Raw genomic sequence first — 15,190 nt, forward strand, 5'->3', positions numbered from 1 at the left:
CACGCTGTCGGAGGATTTGGGGACAGCCCCGGAGGTGGAGGATGCTGTCGGGACACCAGCACCCGAGAACCCAGCCACGGCTCAGTGGAGGCGACTCCCACCTGGGCGGGGCCCCGTAGGGGCGGGGCTACGGTACCGTCCAGCCAATCGGCGACCGGGAGGCGCAGACCGCCCCACCTGAGGAGGCGGCGCTTGCGCACTCGGCCGCCACGGTTCTACACCCCCCCCCTCACTCCCCGACGCCCCTCCCGAAGGCGGGATGGGCCGGCGGCGCTCGGCGCTGACGCTACGCCGACGCGCCCGACGTCGGGCACGTTGACGCCGGCGACGCGCAGCCGGGCCCGCTCCTCCTGTGCTCCGCCAGTGTCCGGCCGCGGGCCGGCCTTAGTGACTGGGGCGGCGGGCCCGGGGGGGGGCGCGGGCGCGGGGCGGACGCGGGCGCGGGCTGCCTTCGTCGGGCCCCGAGCTCGCCCGGAGCGAGCGGCCGCCCACGAGCCGCCGCGGAGCCTCCTCGCCCGCTCCAGCCAGCGAGCAAGGTAAGGGAGCGGGAAACTGAGGCAGGCGCGGGGCGGAGCTGCGCCCATTCATGGCAGACTCGGGGTGCGGTGAGGTGGGGGGAGCGGGCGCGCTCCGGGGCGCAGGGCGAGGGGGGGGCGAGGCCCGCAGCGCGGGGGGCCGGTCGGGAGAGCCCCGCGGGCGCCCGTGGGGGGGAGCCCCGGCGGGACCCGGGACGACGCGCCCGCGGGCACGGACGAGCTCTTGGCACCGCGCGCCGCCCTTCCCGGACTCCCGCTGCCCGGTGTCCCCCGCGCCTAGCGCGGGCGGACGGCGGACACCTGTGGCCACAAGAAGCAGCCCCGACCCAGCCTGGGGCTCCTGGTTGTGGGTCCGGGGGCTCTGCCGCACCTGCCGCCGGTGGGAGCGGGTCGAGGTCGCGATCGATCGCGGTCGGGGGCGCGGTCTCGCGCGCAGCTCCCTGCTCGGCGGTCCGCGAGTCCCGAGTGCCGCCGGCAGCCCGGCCCCGCTCCCCCGCGGCCGCGGCGTTGTATTTGAGACGCTCCGCAGCCTCCCGTCCGTCGTCGTCATCTCACCTTTCCCTCTTCCTTCCTAGCGGTCCCCCCGCTGGGTCGACCTGCTGCTCTCTTTATTTCCATGGTGGAATTTTTTTCCTTTTTTTTTTCTTTCCCGGTTTGGTCTGTGCACTGAACGTCAGTTAGATGTGTCGGGCCAACCATTGCAGCCTTTTGCAAAAAACCCCCCAAAAAACAACAACACACCTCTCCCGGCCCTTGAGGAATCCAGGCCCTTTGAGCCCCAAACGCGCAGCCCAAGAATTCAGGGAGCCGCCAGTCCTTCCCCGGGAGCTGACGGCACACATTCCTGGAAGATGCCTGATGGATTTTGTACTTGTCAGTTTTACTGGCTTGTATGCGCCTTCTGTGCTTTTTTCCCCCCCGAAGTGTGGCGTATGCTTCGGCTTTCGCCCCACCCCACCCCCCAACCCAACCCCCACCGGGAAACAGGAAAAAAAAAAAATAGGTTACAGAAGCACACTTGTTTTTGGACATCTAGAAAGTACAGCTTTGCAGATGAAATAGCACGGGTTTGTGCTTCATGCGCGAGGTAGTCTTGGGGCTCTACCCCTGTGCCCTGGATTGCTATCAGTCAGTGCCTTTTTCTTGCGGTTTTTGGGATTTGCAATGCTGTATGTTTTCCCAGTGTATTATGTTCAGAGCCGTGGCAGTCAGGTCTGAGAATGAGGCGGCCAAGCCTCTCTCGTCCATTGACCACAGATCGCTGTAAAGATGCAGATTTGTGAGATGAGAGCCTTTATTTCCCGCTGAATGACTGCGGTCTGGGTCTTTTCTCTGAAGATGATGTGCGAGGTGATGCCAACCATCAGCGAAGCAGAAGGCCCCCCCGGAGGAAGTGGGAGCCATGGGTCCAGCTCCCCTTCGCAGCCGGACGCGGATTCCCACTTCGAGCAGCTGATGGTGTCCATGCTGGAGGAGAGGGACCGTCTCCTGGACACGCTGAGAGAGACTCAGGAAACGCTGGCGTTAACCCAGGGGAAGTTACACGAGGTCGGTCACGAGAGGGACTCCTTGCAGCGGCAGCTGAACACCGCCCTTCCCCAGGTAGGGTGGCTTCTCTCCTGCAGCTCTCTGGATTACTTTCCACCGAAGGCTGGCTCTTTTTTTTTTTTTTTTTTTCCCCTATGGTGTCATCTTGATGGAGTTGGTATTTTTAGATGAGTTATTTTGCGTAACCATTTGTGAACTGGTGTTCTGGTATTTGTAAGTTAGATATAGATCAAGTTCGTGAGGATTAGACTTCTTGGGAAGAACAGATCCTGGTGCGCCTGGAAAGTCACGTGGAAACAAACAGCTCCTCACTCTCCTGTCTCCGGGGCAGCGGAAGGGGCTGCCTGGTGCGGGATTCGTGCTCCAGAGTTGTTGGAAAGGGGGCAGCAGCCCTGCCCTGCGCAGTACTCTCTGACCTGCTTCAGCCGTTTCTTGCTAAATGTGTATTTTCCATGGGTTGTGTCACGTATGTATTTCCAATTTCCTGACGCAACTGAATGACAGATAGGGTTGATTTTACAGGAAAAAGACATCTATGGTCCAGCTTTATCAGAACACCTGTTTTTTTGTTTGTTTTAAATGAAATTTGCTTTAGGGAATAGAAGACTGGACATAGGTTCCTTTGGAACTTTCCGCTTGGCAGATGAGAATTGTAAAGGTTGGAGTCACACCGCCCTTGTTAACCTAAGTGTATTACCTGTGGACCGGTGTTTCCCGTGCCTTTTCTGGTGGTGCCGACTGAGGGTTTCGTGGTAGGGGAAGGGAGAGCTGTCAGCTGGAATGTCAGGTAAAGGCACAGCGCCTGGGGGGTAGGAAGGCCGCTTGGGGGTCTGTGAGCTGTCTGGGTGCCCTATTATTCATCGCAGCGGCCCGGATGGCGCTTTCAGGGGGCCTGAAGCAGCAGACGTCCGTACCCTCACGATGGGCCGCAGTGCTAAATTAGTGAATGAGTCATGACTAGCCCTAATGCGTTTCTTGGCCTCAGTCTGCTCTCCTGAAAGATTGATAAGCCAAACATTCAGATTTCTTTTTTAGCAGCAATACTTTAACATGCGTGGGATACGTTCCCTCTTCTTGGATTAGAGAATCATTAAGATTTTTTCTCATTTCGATCTTCTCAAGTACTGAGTTTGTTCAGGTCAGACTTTATGATCAAAAGCTTAAAGGGATTGTTTCAAATTAAGTTCTGCTGGGACTTTAGCGTATTTGTAAGCCTTTTCAATTGTATCTGGGGCTTTTTGTTTTGTTTTGTTTTTGTGAATGTGTTTAACGTAATTTCATGTACACATGAAGTGTTTGTCCAGTACACGTTTGATGAGGTGGTTTTTTGAGAGAAGGAGCCCAGGACAGAACTGGGAGGGGACAGGAGTTTTGTGCAGTGTTGCCTGGGGCGCGGAGGCTGTCACACCGGAGGCTGAGGCAGTAAGTAGCACAGTGAGTTGTCTCTAGCTGTGCCCGGTGTGGTAACCTGGAAATGCCTCGTTGAGCAGACAATGTGGTGATGTCACCTGCTCGCCTCACCACCTGAGCACCTGAGTCCTGCATTTCAGAAACACAGGAACCATTAAGTAAACGGTTTCCAGACGCCTCCTTTTCCTGGCATTTGTCTCGTGTTCGGTGGTCAAAGTGTAACCAGATAGGAGGCAGATGTGACACACCAGTGCATGTGTGTTCCTGGCACATAAGGTAGGCAAGAAATCGTATATAGACCCTGGCCAGTTGGCTCAGTGGTAGAGCGTTGGCCTGGCGTGCAGGAGTCCCGGGTTCGATTCCCGGCCAGGGCACACAGGAGAAGCGCCCATCTGCTTCTCCACCCTCCCCCTCTCCTTCCTCTCTGTCTCTCGCTTCCCCTCTCGCAGCCAAGGCTCCATTGGAGCAAAGTTGGCCCAGGAGCTGAGGATGGCTCCTTGGCCTCTGCCTCAGGTGCTAGAGTGGCTCTGGTCGTGACAGAGCGACACCCCAGATGGGCAGAGCATTGCCCCCTGGTGTGTGTGCCAGGTGGATCCTGGTCGGGCGCATGCTGGAGTCTGTCTGACTGCCTCCGCATTTCCAACTTCAGAAAAAAAAAGAAAAAAAAAAAAAAGAAAATCTTATATACAGTAATGCCTAGGTTTTCGTTGACTTCGGTTATCGTCGGTTTCAGTTTTTATGGCTTTTTTTCTGCGAAAATTTTGTCTCGGTTTTCGTCTATTGCCTCGATTACATCAGTGTGCCCATGTAACCTTGCTGCTAATTTTGCAAAAACAAAGGGCGACCCATGCGTTTTCCTGCTCAGTGTGATGTTGTTTCTCGTGTGAGCACCACCCTGCATGTCTAGCCAAACAATTCCATTGCTTTCCAGTGTTTCTGTGCTTTTTATATTGATTGAGAGTGCTAATACTACAATTACGTGTGATTGCTGCGTATACAGTATCTGCACCTCTCCCTCCCCTCCTCGCCATCTTCCATATGCCAAGAAGAGTCTTCAGAAAGGTAAATGCCACGTTAAATGTTCATTTATTCTTTTTTTTTTTTTTTTTTTTTTGACAGAGAGACAGAGAGAGGGACAGATAGGGACAGACAGGAAGGGAGAGAGAGGAGAAGCATCAACTCCTCATTGCGGCACCTTAGTTGTTCATTGATTGCTTTTTCATATGTGCCTTGATTGGGTGGGGGGGGGGGGCTACATCTGATAGAGTGACCCCTTGCTCAAGCCAGATGAGCCCATGGTCAAGCTGGCGACCTTAGGTTTCAAACCTGGGTCCTCCACATCCCAGTCTGACGCTCTATCCACTGCGCCACCACCTGGTCAGGCTGTTCATTTGTTAACTTCTTATTGTTTTTAGTCTTAAACACTACATTTATTCTCTATAAAAATGTTTTTGGTATGTATTTTGGAGTGTTTAGAATGAATTAATAGTATTACATTGATTCATATGGAAATAACTGCCTCCGTTTTCATCAGTTTCGGATTTCGCCAATTGTTTTCAGACAGATTATCAACGAAAACCGAAGTATATCACTATACTTCAAAAGTTTCATCGTAACACTCATCAGGAAAACTCACAAATCGTATGTGTACATCTCGGGGAATTTTTCACAAAGTGAACACACTCGTAAATGCCACCTAGATCAAGAAATAGAACATGGAAGGCCTGCCTCTCCCAGTAGCTGTTCTCGGAAGCTAACTGTAGTCTGGACTTCGCTGTTGATTCCTTTGGCACGTACCCCACTTTACATGAATAAAATGCCATGCATTTTTTAGTCTTTGCTTCTTTCATTCAGCATTATGTTTGTGGGGTCCATCCTTATTGTCTCGTGTAGCTTTGTTCATTGTCCTGTGCTGTCTAGTAAGCCGGTGTATGAGTGAATGTATGAACTCGTTCTCTCTGCTGTCCCTGGGTACCTGGGTGGCTTCTGGCTTTTGCAAACGCTGCCCTGAACACCCTTGCTTGTGTTCTGGGGGCAGATAGGTACACGTTCCTATTGGGTGTGTGCAAGGGAGCGGCATTGCCGAGAGACGGTGCGTGTTCCACCAGCCTCGGTGGATGGTGCCTAGAGTGGGCACTTCTGTGACCCCACTGCTCCCCGACCGCCAGTCACCCTGCAGGGGCAGAGCTGCCCCGCGAGTGTTGATGAGCCTTGTGGTCTCTTCTCTTCCGAGGTAATCTTCTCCTACCAGTTCTTCGACTGGGTTGTCTGTTTTGTTTCTTACAGACTTGAAGTAGTTCTTTGTCCATGTTGAGTGCGTATACGCCTGGCAGATCTACTGTTGCCTGTGTGTGTGTGTGTGTGTGTGCACGCATGCACGCCTCTCTGCTCTCTCAGTGGCGTCTTCAAATAAGCAGAAGTTCTGGGTTTTTTTATTTGTTTTTTGTTTTCCAAAGTTACATCACTTAGATCAAGTTCGTTTGAAAGCAACAAATGAGATTTTGTTGTTTTTTGTGTTTTGTTTTTTGTATTTTCCGAAGTTAGAAGCAGGGAAGCAGTCAGACTCCTGCATGCGTCCAACCGGGATCATGCCCACCAGGGGGCCATGCTCTGCCCATCTGGGGCATAGCTCCATTGCAGCCGTAGCCATTCTAGCACCTGAGGCGGAGGACATGGAGCCATCCTCAGGGCCCAGGCCAACTTTGCTCCAATGGAACCTTGGCTGTGGGAGGGGAAGAGAGGAAGGAGAGGGGGAGGGGTGGAGAAGCAGATGGGTGCTGCAGAAGTTCTGTTTTAACGCAGCCCCATTGTTGCTCTTTGCTCACTCAAAGATGTGAAGTTCATGAAGACATTTTCCCAGGAAATCTTATTTTATCTGTCACATTTACATCTATAACCCGTCGGAAATTGACTATGGCTTAGGGTGTGAGGCAGGGGCCACAATGTCTTCCCTCCTCCCCAAATATATGGATATCCAGTTGACGCCACATAATTTTATTCAGAAGACCCCCTTCCCCAGTGCACTGTGGAGTCGTCTCAGTTGTAAATCAAGTGACTGTCAATGTGTGGGTCGGCTCCTGGGCTCCCCTGTGTCCTCGATCTTTTTGTTGTCTTTGCACAAATGCCACCCTGTCCGAATTACTGTAGGTTTAGTCCGTCTCACTGTCTGGTCATCTAAGTCCTCCGGCTCTGCTCTGATTCACGATTGCCAGGCTGGTCTCGACCCTTTGTATTTTCAGATGGATTTTAGGACCTGCTTGGCAGTCCCCAGAAAATGTGCTGGATTTTCAGTGTGGTTACATTTAACCTGTGGACCAGTGTGGGGAGTAGTGGCAGCTTTTTAAAAAATGCCGGTTTGTCAGCCATGAACACCGTATGGCCTTCTGTTTGTTTAGACCTTTAATTTGTCTCAGTATTTTACAGTTTCCTATACATGTTTAAATACATGTTTAATTTATTCATTGATATTTGATATTTCTGATGCCATTAAAATGATATCTTTACAAATTACATAATCGTGTCTTAACTGGTGTATAGAGATGGAATTTATTTTTGTGTATTCTCCTGCTACATCTGTTTTTGTCTAATAATAATTCTTATATTTTCTATGTATACACAATTTTGTCTGTATGTGACACTTTTTTTTTCTTCTCCAATGCTATAACCATTTTTCTTTTTCTTGTCTTACTGTGCTGGCTAGGATCTCCAGCATAGTGTTGAATGGAAGTGAAGACAATGGTTTATTTTGTGTTGTTCCCAATATCCCAGGGAAAGTGTTCAGTATTTCACTATCAGGTGTGATATTTGATGTAACTTTTTTGTAGATTTTTTGTTTTTTGTGACAGAGACAGAGAAAGAGGGACAGATAGGGACAGACAGACAGGAAGGGAGAGAGATGAGAAGCATCAGTTCTTCATTGCAGCTCCTTAGTTGTTCATTGATTGCTTTTTCATTTGTGCCTTGACCAGGGGCTACAGCAGGGTGAGTGACCCCTTGCTCAAGCCAGCAACCTCACACCCACGCCAGCGACTTCAGGGTTTCAAATCTGGGTCCTCTGCATCCCAGTCCTACGCTCTGTCCACTGTGCTACTGCCTGGTCAGGCTGGTAGATATTTTTATATCAAAATATGAAAAGTCTCTATTCTTAGTTTGCTAGGAGTTTTTTATTTTTACTTGTTTATTTTATTTTTATTTTTATTTACTTTTTAAGTGAGAGAAGGGGAGATAGTGGGACAGACTCTCACATGGACTCCAACTGGGATCCACCCAGCAACCCCTGTCTGGGGATGATGGTCAAAACAACTGAGCTATTTTTAGTGCCTAAGGCTGACACTGGGACCAACTGAAATATCCTCAGCACCCATGTCCAACACTTGAACCAATCAAGCCACTGGCTGAGAGAAGGGAGGAGAGAGAGAAAGGAGGAGAAGGAGGGGAAGAAAAACAGATGGTCGCTTCTCCTGTGTGCCCTGACTGGGAATCAAACCCGAGACGTCCATGTACTGGCTGGTGCTCTATCCACTGAGCCACCCAACCAGATCCTTATTTATTTATTTATTTATTTATTTATTTATTTTAGAAAGACCGACAGGAAGGGAGAGAGATGAGAAGTATCAGCTCATAGTTGCGTCACTTTAGTTGTTTATTGATTGCTTTCTCATATGTGCCTTGACCTGTGTGGGAGGGGCAGCAAGCTGAGCCAATGACCATGGGATTGTGTTGCTAAGATTTTTTTATTTTTATTTTTTGTATTTTTCTGAAGCTGGAAACGGGGAGAGACAGTCAGACTCCCGCATGCGCCCGAACGGGATCCACCCGGCACGCCCACCAGGGGGCGATGCTCTGCCCACTAGGGGGCAATACTCTGCCCCTCTGGGGCGTCACTCTGTTGCGACCAGAGCCAGTCTAGCGCCTGGGGCAGAGGCCAAGGAGCCATCCCCAGCGCCTGGGCCATCTTTGCTCCAATGGAGCCTCGGCTGAGGGAGGGGAAGAGAGAGACAGAGAGGAAGGAGAGGGGGAGGGGTGGAGAAGCAGATGGGCGTTTCTCCTCTGTGCCCTGGTTGGGAATCGAACCCGGGACTTCTGCACGCCAGGCCACGCTCTACCACTGAGCCAACTGGCCAGGGCCTGCTAAGAGTTTTTAAAAGCATAATTAAATGCTTTTTTTAAAAAATTTAGAAATAGTTTCAATTACAGTTGACGTTTAGTATTATTAGTTTCAGGTGTACATAGTAGTTAGGTATTTATCTAAGTTACAAAGTGATGTTCCCCCATAAATCTTGATCTGCCTGGCACTATGCATAGTTTTCACAGTTTATTGACTGTGTTCCCTGTGCTCTGCTTTATGTCTGTTTTTATAGCCGGCAGTTTGTACATCTTAACCCCTCCCCCTTTTCCACTCAGATCCCTCCTCCCCCAGTCTGGTGACCATCAGTTTTTATCAAGTGATTTTCTTGTATGTGGTGGTTGAACTCGTCTAAAAATAATTTGTAATTCTAGAATAGTCCCAACCTGATCTCATTGTATTATTCTTTCTCTGGATTATTGTTGTTTTATTTTATTTTTTTTGAGTATTATATCTGTATTCATGAGAGGTTGGTCTGTGATCTTATTTTTTTTTATTGTTGTTTGTTTGGGGGTTTTTTGTTGTTTGTTTTTTTTTCCTTTTTGTGTTTTTCTGAAGCTGGAAACGGGGAGGCAGTCAGATAGACTCCTGCATGCGCCCAACCGGGATCCACCCGGCATGCCCACCAGGGGGCAATGCTCCGTCCATCTGGGGCGTTGCTCTGCCGCAACCAGAGCCATTCTAGCGCCTGAGGCAGAGGCCATGGAGCCATCCTCAGCGCCCGGGCCAACCTTGCTCCAATGGAGCCTTGGCTGCGGGAGGGGAAGAGAGAGAGAGAGAGAGAGAGAGAGGAAGGAGAGGGGGAGGGGTGGAGAAGCAGATGGGCGCTTCTTCTGTGTGCTCTGGCTGGGAATCGAACCCGGGACTCCTGCACGCCAGGCCGACGCTCTACCACTGAGCCAACCAGCCAGGGCCTGATCTTACTTTTTTGAATTGTCCTTGTTGAAAGTGTTTCCAGCTTGACAATGAGTGGTGATGGGGTTTTTTGGTTTTTTTTGACAGAGACAGAGAGAGTCAAAGAGAGGGACAGATCGGGACAGACAGACAGGAAAAGAGAGAGATGAGAAGCGTTGATTCTTCAGTGCGGCATCTTAGTTGTTCGTTGATTGCTTGTTCATTGACTGCTTTCTCATATGTGCCTTGACCGAGGGATACAGCAGAACGAGTGACCCCTTGCTCAAGCCAGCGACCTTGGGCTCAAGCCAGTGACACCCCCCCCTCCGCCCTGCTCAAGCTGGTGAGCCCGTGCTCAAACCAGTGACCTTAGTGTTTCTAACCTGGGCCCTCCATGTCCCGGTTTGACACTCTGTTCACTGCACCACCACCTGGTCAGGCAAATAGTGCTCAGTTAGTTACAATTAAAGAGAAATGAACGTGTGAAAGCCCAATGAAGTTCAGAGTAGTATTCATGTTTCAGTTCATCTATATTATCTACTTGCTCAATACATTTTTATACCTCTATTGTAATTAAATAGAAACTAAATTAATTTTTAAAAAAACAATTTCTAGTCTCAAAATTCTTTGTTATATAGCCATTGAAATCTCATTGTAGCCTGGCCATCGACCTGGCGTGTGGAAGTGCCGAGTTCCATTCCCGGCCAGGGCACACAGGAGAAGCACCCATCTACTTCTCCACCCCTCCCCCTTTTCCTTCTCTCTCTCTCTTGCCCTCCTGCAGCCAAGGCTCAGTTGGAGCAAACTGGCCCAGACACTGAGGATGGCACCATGGCCTCCGCCTCAGGTGCTAAAATAAAATAGGTTAGTTACCAAGCAACAGAGCAACAGCCCCAGATGGGCAGAGCATCGGCCCTTAGGGGGCCTCTTGGGTGGATCCTGGTTAGGGCGCATGCTGGAGTCTGTCTCTCTGCCTCCCCATCTCTCACTTAAAAAAAAAAAAAGAAAAGAAAACCTTATAAAAATGTAAGAAACATCTTGTAATGAATCAAACAAAAAAATCAGTGTAGCATAGCAAATGAATTATAATTGACTGAAACTCTTTATGGATCCATAAATCATAAATGCATCCAACATTTTTCTGCATTGAATGCCTCTGATACTAAATATCTTCACATGTTTTAGATTTCAATGCTTTATCCATAGTGTACATTCTGTTTGTTGGCTTTAGTATCAGGATTATGCTGGTCTCATAAAACAAGGTAGAAAGTGTTCCTTGTTGATTCCCAGAAGAGTTCCTGTAAGACTGGTGTTTTTCTTCCTTAGATTTTTGTAAGAAGCTGGTGTAGGATTTTCTTTGTGAGGAGTTTAATTTCAGATTCAGTTTTTGTTTTTCTTTTTTACATGGAAATAGGATTTTTCTAATTTTTCTGTTCTTTTGTCTACTTAGGAAGGCGTTTTTTTTCCCCTAGGAATTTGTTCAGGCCACTCAAACTTTTCAGTCAGTGTGAAGTGGCTCGTAATAATCCTTATAATCGGCAGGATCTGCCCTAATGTCTCCTTTAAAATTACTTGATATTGTTCATTTGTGCTTTGTCTTTTAAAATTTTTTAAAAATTTTATTTATTGGTTTTAGAGAGAGGAAGGGGAAGAGAGATAGAGAGAGAGAGAAACACTGATTTGTACCCACCCATTTATGCATTAATTTGTTGTTTCTTGCATGCTCCCTGATGGGATCGAAGCTATAATCTTGGTGTATTGGGAAGATGCCCTAGCTAACTAAAATACCCAGCCAGGGCTTTGTTTCTTTGTCTTATCAATAAGTCTTGCTAGGGGTTTATCAATTGTATGAGTCTGTTCAAAGAACCAACTTTTAGCTTTATTGGTATTTTCCTATTTGATATTTGCTTTCTATTTCATTAATTATTTTTACCTTCCATTTACTTTGTTTGGTTTGCTGTTCTTTTTTCTAGTGTTTTGAGATAAATGTTTAATTGATGTTTTTAGCCTTTCTTCTTTTCTAATTTGTGTATTTAAGGCTATAAGTTTTCCTCAAAGTACACCTTTAGATGCATTCCACAAGTTCTAATAAGCCAAATTTTTATTATTTTAGTTAAAACATATTTAAAATATTTTTTATTGTAGTATCTTTTTTTAGTCATAAAGTTTATAGAAGGTGTATCATTTAACATCCAATGTTTGGGGGATTTTCTAGTTATCTTTGTGTTGATTTCTAGTTTAATTTCATGAAGATACCAGTCTTAGTTTTTTGAGAGCTACTGTACCAAAATACCATAGACTAGCTGTCTTATAAACCACAGACATTATTTCTCATAGTTCTGGAGGCTGGGAATTCCAAGATCTAGTGCAGTAGATTTGATGTTGGGTGAAGGCCTGCTTCCTGGTTCACAGACGGCTGGCTTCTCACTGTCCTCGCTTGGTGGCAGGGGCAAAGGAGCTCTGTCCACTCTTGACCTAACCACCTCCCAAAGTTTCTTCCTCCTCATACCATCACCTTGGAAGTGATGCATTTTGGGGGGACATAAATTGTCAGTGCACTGCAATACCTAAATAGACTCCACATTATTTCAGTCCTGCAAGGTGTGTTCAGCTTGCCTGATGGCCCAGCCTATGTTCATTTTTGTGAACTATTCCTTGGGTACTTGAAAATGATGCGTTCCGACGGGCATGCAGTATTCTGTGTATGTTACTTAGATCAAGTTTGTTTGAAAGCAACAAATGAGATTTTGTTGTTTTTGTGGGTTTTTTTTTTTAATTTCCGAAGTTAGAAGCAGGAAGGCAGTCAGACAGACTCCTGCATGCACCAGGATCCACCTGGCATGCCCACCAGGGGGCGATGCTCTGCCCATCTGGGGCATTGCTCTGTTGTGGCTGGAGCCATTCTAGCTCCTGAGGCAGAGACCATGGAGCCATCCTCAGCGCCCAGGCCAACTTTGCTCCAATGGAGCCTTGGATGCGGGAGGAGAAGAGAGAGAGAGAGAGAGAGAGAGAGAAAGGAGAGGGGGAAGGGTGGAGAAGCAGGTGAGTGCTTCTCCTGTGTGTCCTGGACAGGAATCGAACCCAGGACTTCCACATGCCGGGCCAACACTCTACCACAGAGCCAACTGGCCAGGTCAACAAATGAGATTTTTAAGAGATCTTTAAAAAAAACACCCCACCAAAAATAAAAGACATCTCACTCAGAGAATTCTGGTATATCAAACTGAGAAAACAGATCGTTCAGGTTGAGTGTTGGGTGGGAGCCCGGATCTCACCCGTGTCTCCTGCAGAGTGCGCTGATCCCTGAGACGAGAGCATAGAGGACGCAGACGCCCTAACAAGTAAGGCCTCGGAATCACAAGGCAGTGAGAAATAAGCCCGCCTGCGCCAGATGTGTTGGTGTCACGGCAGCGGTCCCGGGAAGCCGGTAGCAGTATCCGGTGTGCTGGACGGGTTGGAAAGGGAAGTGGATGGGGCTGGGGGCTCGGGTGCCAGGGAGACAGAGGATCCGGAGGGGCGCTCCTGAGCCTTGGACAGCACAGCCCCCAGCACGGACTGTCTGGCAGCCGGGGGCCGAGGTGGGAGCTCCGGCGAGCCATGACCCGTTGGGACAGCGCTCTGCTGCAGGCCAGTCCTCTGCACTTGCTCAGGAAGCCGCCAGGCACGCACTGAGCCCATGTGTGTCGCGAAGTAGGGCCTCCCCCCCAGGATGAGGCCAAGGCAGCTGAAGGTGCCCTCCCTGCGCTAGGTCCCGTGATAGCCTGGGGTTGAGCTAGCGCCCCTCCCAGCGGCCGTACTGACTGCTTTTTCATAGCTGGACTTGCAGGCCCCGCTTAGGAGACTGTGCTTGTTTCCATTGCTTTTGGTTTTTGAGACATTTGGAGTAGCACTGGCCCGTTTGCATCTCTGCACAGCTTGCCACCCTCTGAAAGCACTCCTGCCTCGTCTCCCTGTGTCAGCACCTTCAGTTGTCTGCATGAGACAGAGCTCCCTCCTCGTGACGTTCCTCTGGGAGAGTGTGCCATTCCGGGCTCCAGTTCTGTGCTCCCGGGTGGCATGGCAGAGGCAGACGCGTCCATCGTCCGAGAGCTGTCAGGCCATCCTGGTGTGTGAGGGAGACTCCCGCGTGGAGAGCGTCCCTGTCTGTTCTCCCCTCTCAGTTGCTGTGCACATCTGGGTGTGCAGTGTGCACATCTGGATGTGGAGTGTCAGTGCATCATGGCCAGTTGTCGTCATTGCTCCTTGGGTGTCCACGTTGTCCCCCTCGGCTTGGCTCCTGGGTCCTAGGCCAAGGCCCTGTTAGTCTTTGAATGTGCCATTGTGTTCTGGCACAAAAACTGTCCCAGACCCACTTTGTGTTCTTCCTGCCTCAGAACCGAAACGGCTCCTCCGAGGAGCCTGGCTCCTTTGAGGGGGGGGGGCGCTGATGTTTAGAAATCAGTGTCTGGGGACGGGGCTAGACAGAGCATTCATAACCAGGCAGTTCCTTCACAAATTAAAGTCACCCCTTCATTTAGGTTCCTCGTCTCATAGTGACAGTTTTGATTTCAAATGATACTAGCATGACTTCCTTTATCCTGTGATATGTGTAAAATACTCTCAGAGTGTTAGTACCTTATACTTGTAATTCTTCTGAGCATCTTCTGCACAGTTTCGGAATTATTTTGCAATTCTTTTAGATCTTAGAATAAGTGTATCTTAAGAACATATGCAAGTTGATCCTTGAGCAACACAGGTTTGAACTGGGCAGGTCCACATACATGCAGTTATTTCAGTAATAAATACAGTGCTATAAGTGTATTTTATCTTCCTTATGGGTTCTTTTTCCTCTTGAAGTGAGAAGCAGGGAGGCAGTCAGCGGGGAGGCAGTCAGACTCCCTCATGCGCCTGACCGGGATCCACCCGGCACGCCCACCAGGGGGCGATGCTCTGCCCATCTGGAGTGTTGCTCTGTTGTGACCAGAGCCATTCTAGCGCCTCAGGGGAGGCCGTGGAGCCATCCTCAGTGCCCAGACCAACTTTGCTCCAATGGAGCCTTGGCTGCGGGAGGAGAAGAGAGAGACAGAGAGGAAGGAGAGGGGGAAGGGTTGAGAAGCAGATGGGCGCCTCTCCTGTGTGCCCTGGCTGGGAATCGAACCTGGGACTTCCACACGCTGGGCCAACGCTCTACCTCTGAGCCAACCGGCCAGGGCCTTCCTTATATTTTTTTAAATAACATTTCCTTTTTTCTAGCGTACTTTATTGTAAGAATACAGTATATAATGTCATGTACAAACTGTGTTAATTGACTTTCTGTTATCAGTAAGATTTCTCTGCTCAGGAGTAGGCTATGAGTAATAAGTTTTTGGTGAGTCAAAAGTTATATGCAGCCAGACCAGGTCAGTGGATAGACCATTGACCTGGGACACTGGGGTTCCAGGTTTAAAGACCTGAGGTCGCTAGCTTGAGCGTGGGATTATAGACATGACCCCATGGTCGCTGGCTTTAGCCCAGAGGTCACTGGCTTGAAGCCAAAGGTTGCTGGCTTGAGCAAGGGGTCACTGGCTCAGCTGGAGCCCCCTGGTCAAGACACATGTGAGAAGCAGTGAACAACTAAAACGCTACAACTAAGAGTTCATGCTTCTTGTCTGCCTTCCTGCCTGCCTGTCTTGTCTCTCTCTCTCCCTCTCCCTCTCTC

General features: G+C 49.3%; 1 protein-coding gene across 8 annotated transcripts in view; it reads left to right on the plus strand.

The window, feature by feature from the left end:
- The first annotated feature begins 319 nt into the window (after positions 1 to 319).
- PPFIA1 (PTPRF interacting protein alpha 1) overlaps positions 320 to 15,190 on the plus strand; it is a 92,194-nt gene continuing 77,323 nt past the window's right edge. For 4 of the 8 annotated variants that reach the window (XM_066252282.1, XM_066252280.1, XM_066252283.1 and 1 more), the window contains exons 1-2: positions 322 to 536; positions 1,875 to 2,138. In XM_066252282.1, coding sequence (XP_066108379.1) covers positions 1,875 to 2,138 — 264 coding nt within the window. In that variant the 5' untranslated portion in view covers positions 322 to 536. Of the gene's footprint in view, positions 537 to 1,874; positions 2,139 to 15,190 lie in introns of all 8 variants that reach the window. The other 4 variants (XM_066252277.1, XM_066252279.1, XM_066252281.1 and 1 more) reach the window with 2 other exon arrangements.

This window comes from Saccopteryx bilineata, chromosome 1, assembly GCF_036850765.1.
Source record: "Saccopteryx bilineata isolate mSacBil1 chromosome 1, mSacBil1_pri_phased_curated, whole genome shotgun sequence".
NCBI classification, from domain to species: domain Eukaryota; kingdom Metazoa; phylum Chordata; class Mammalia; order Chiroptera; family Emballonuridae; genus Saccopteryx; species Saccopteryx bilineata.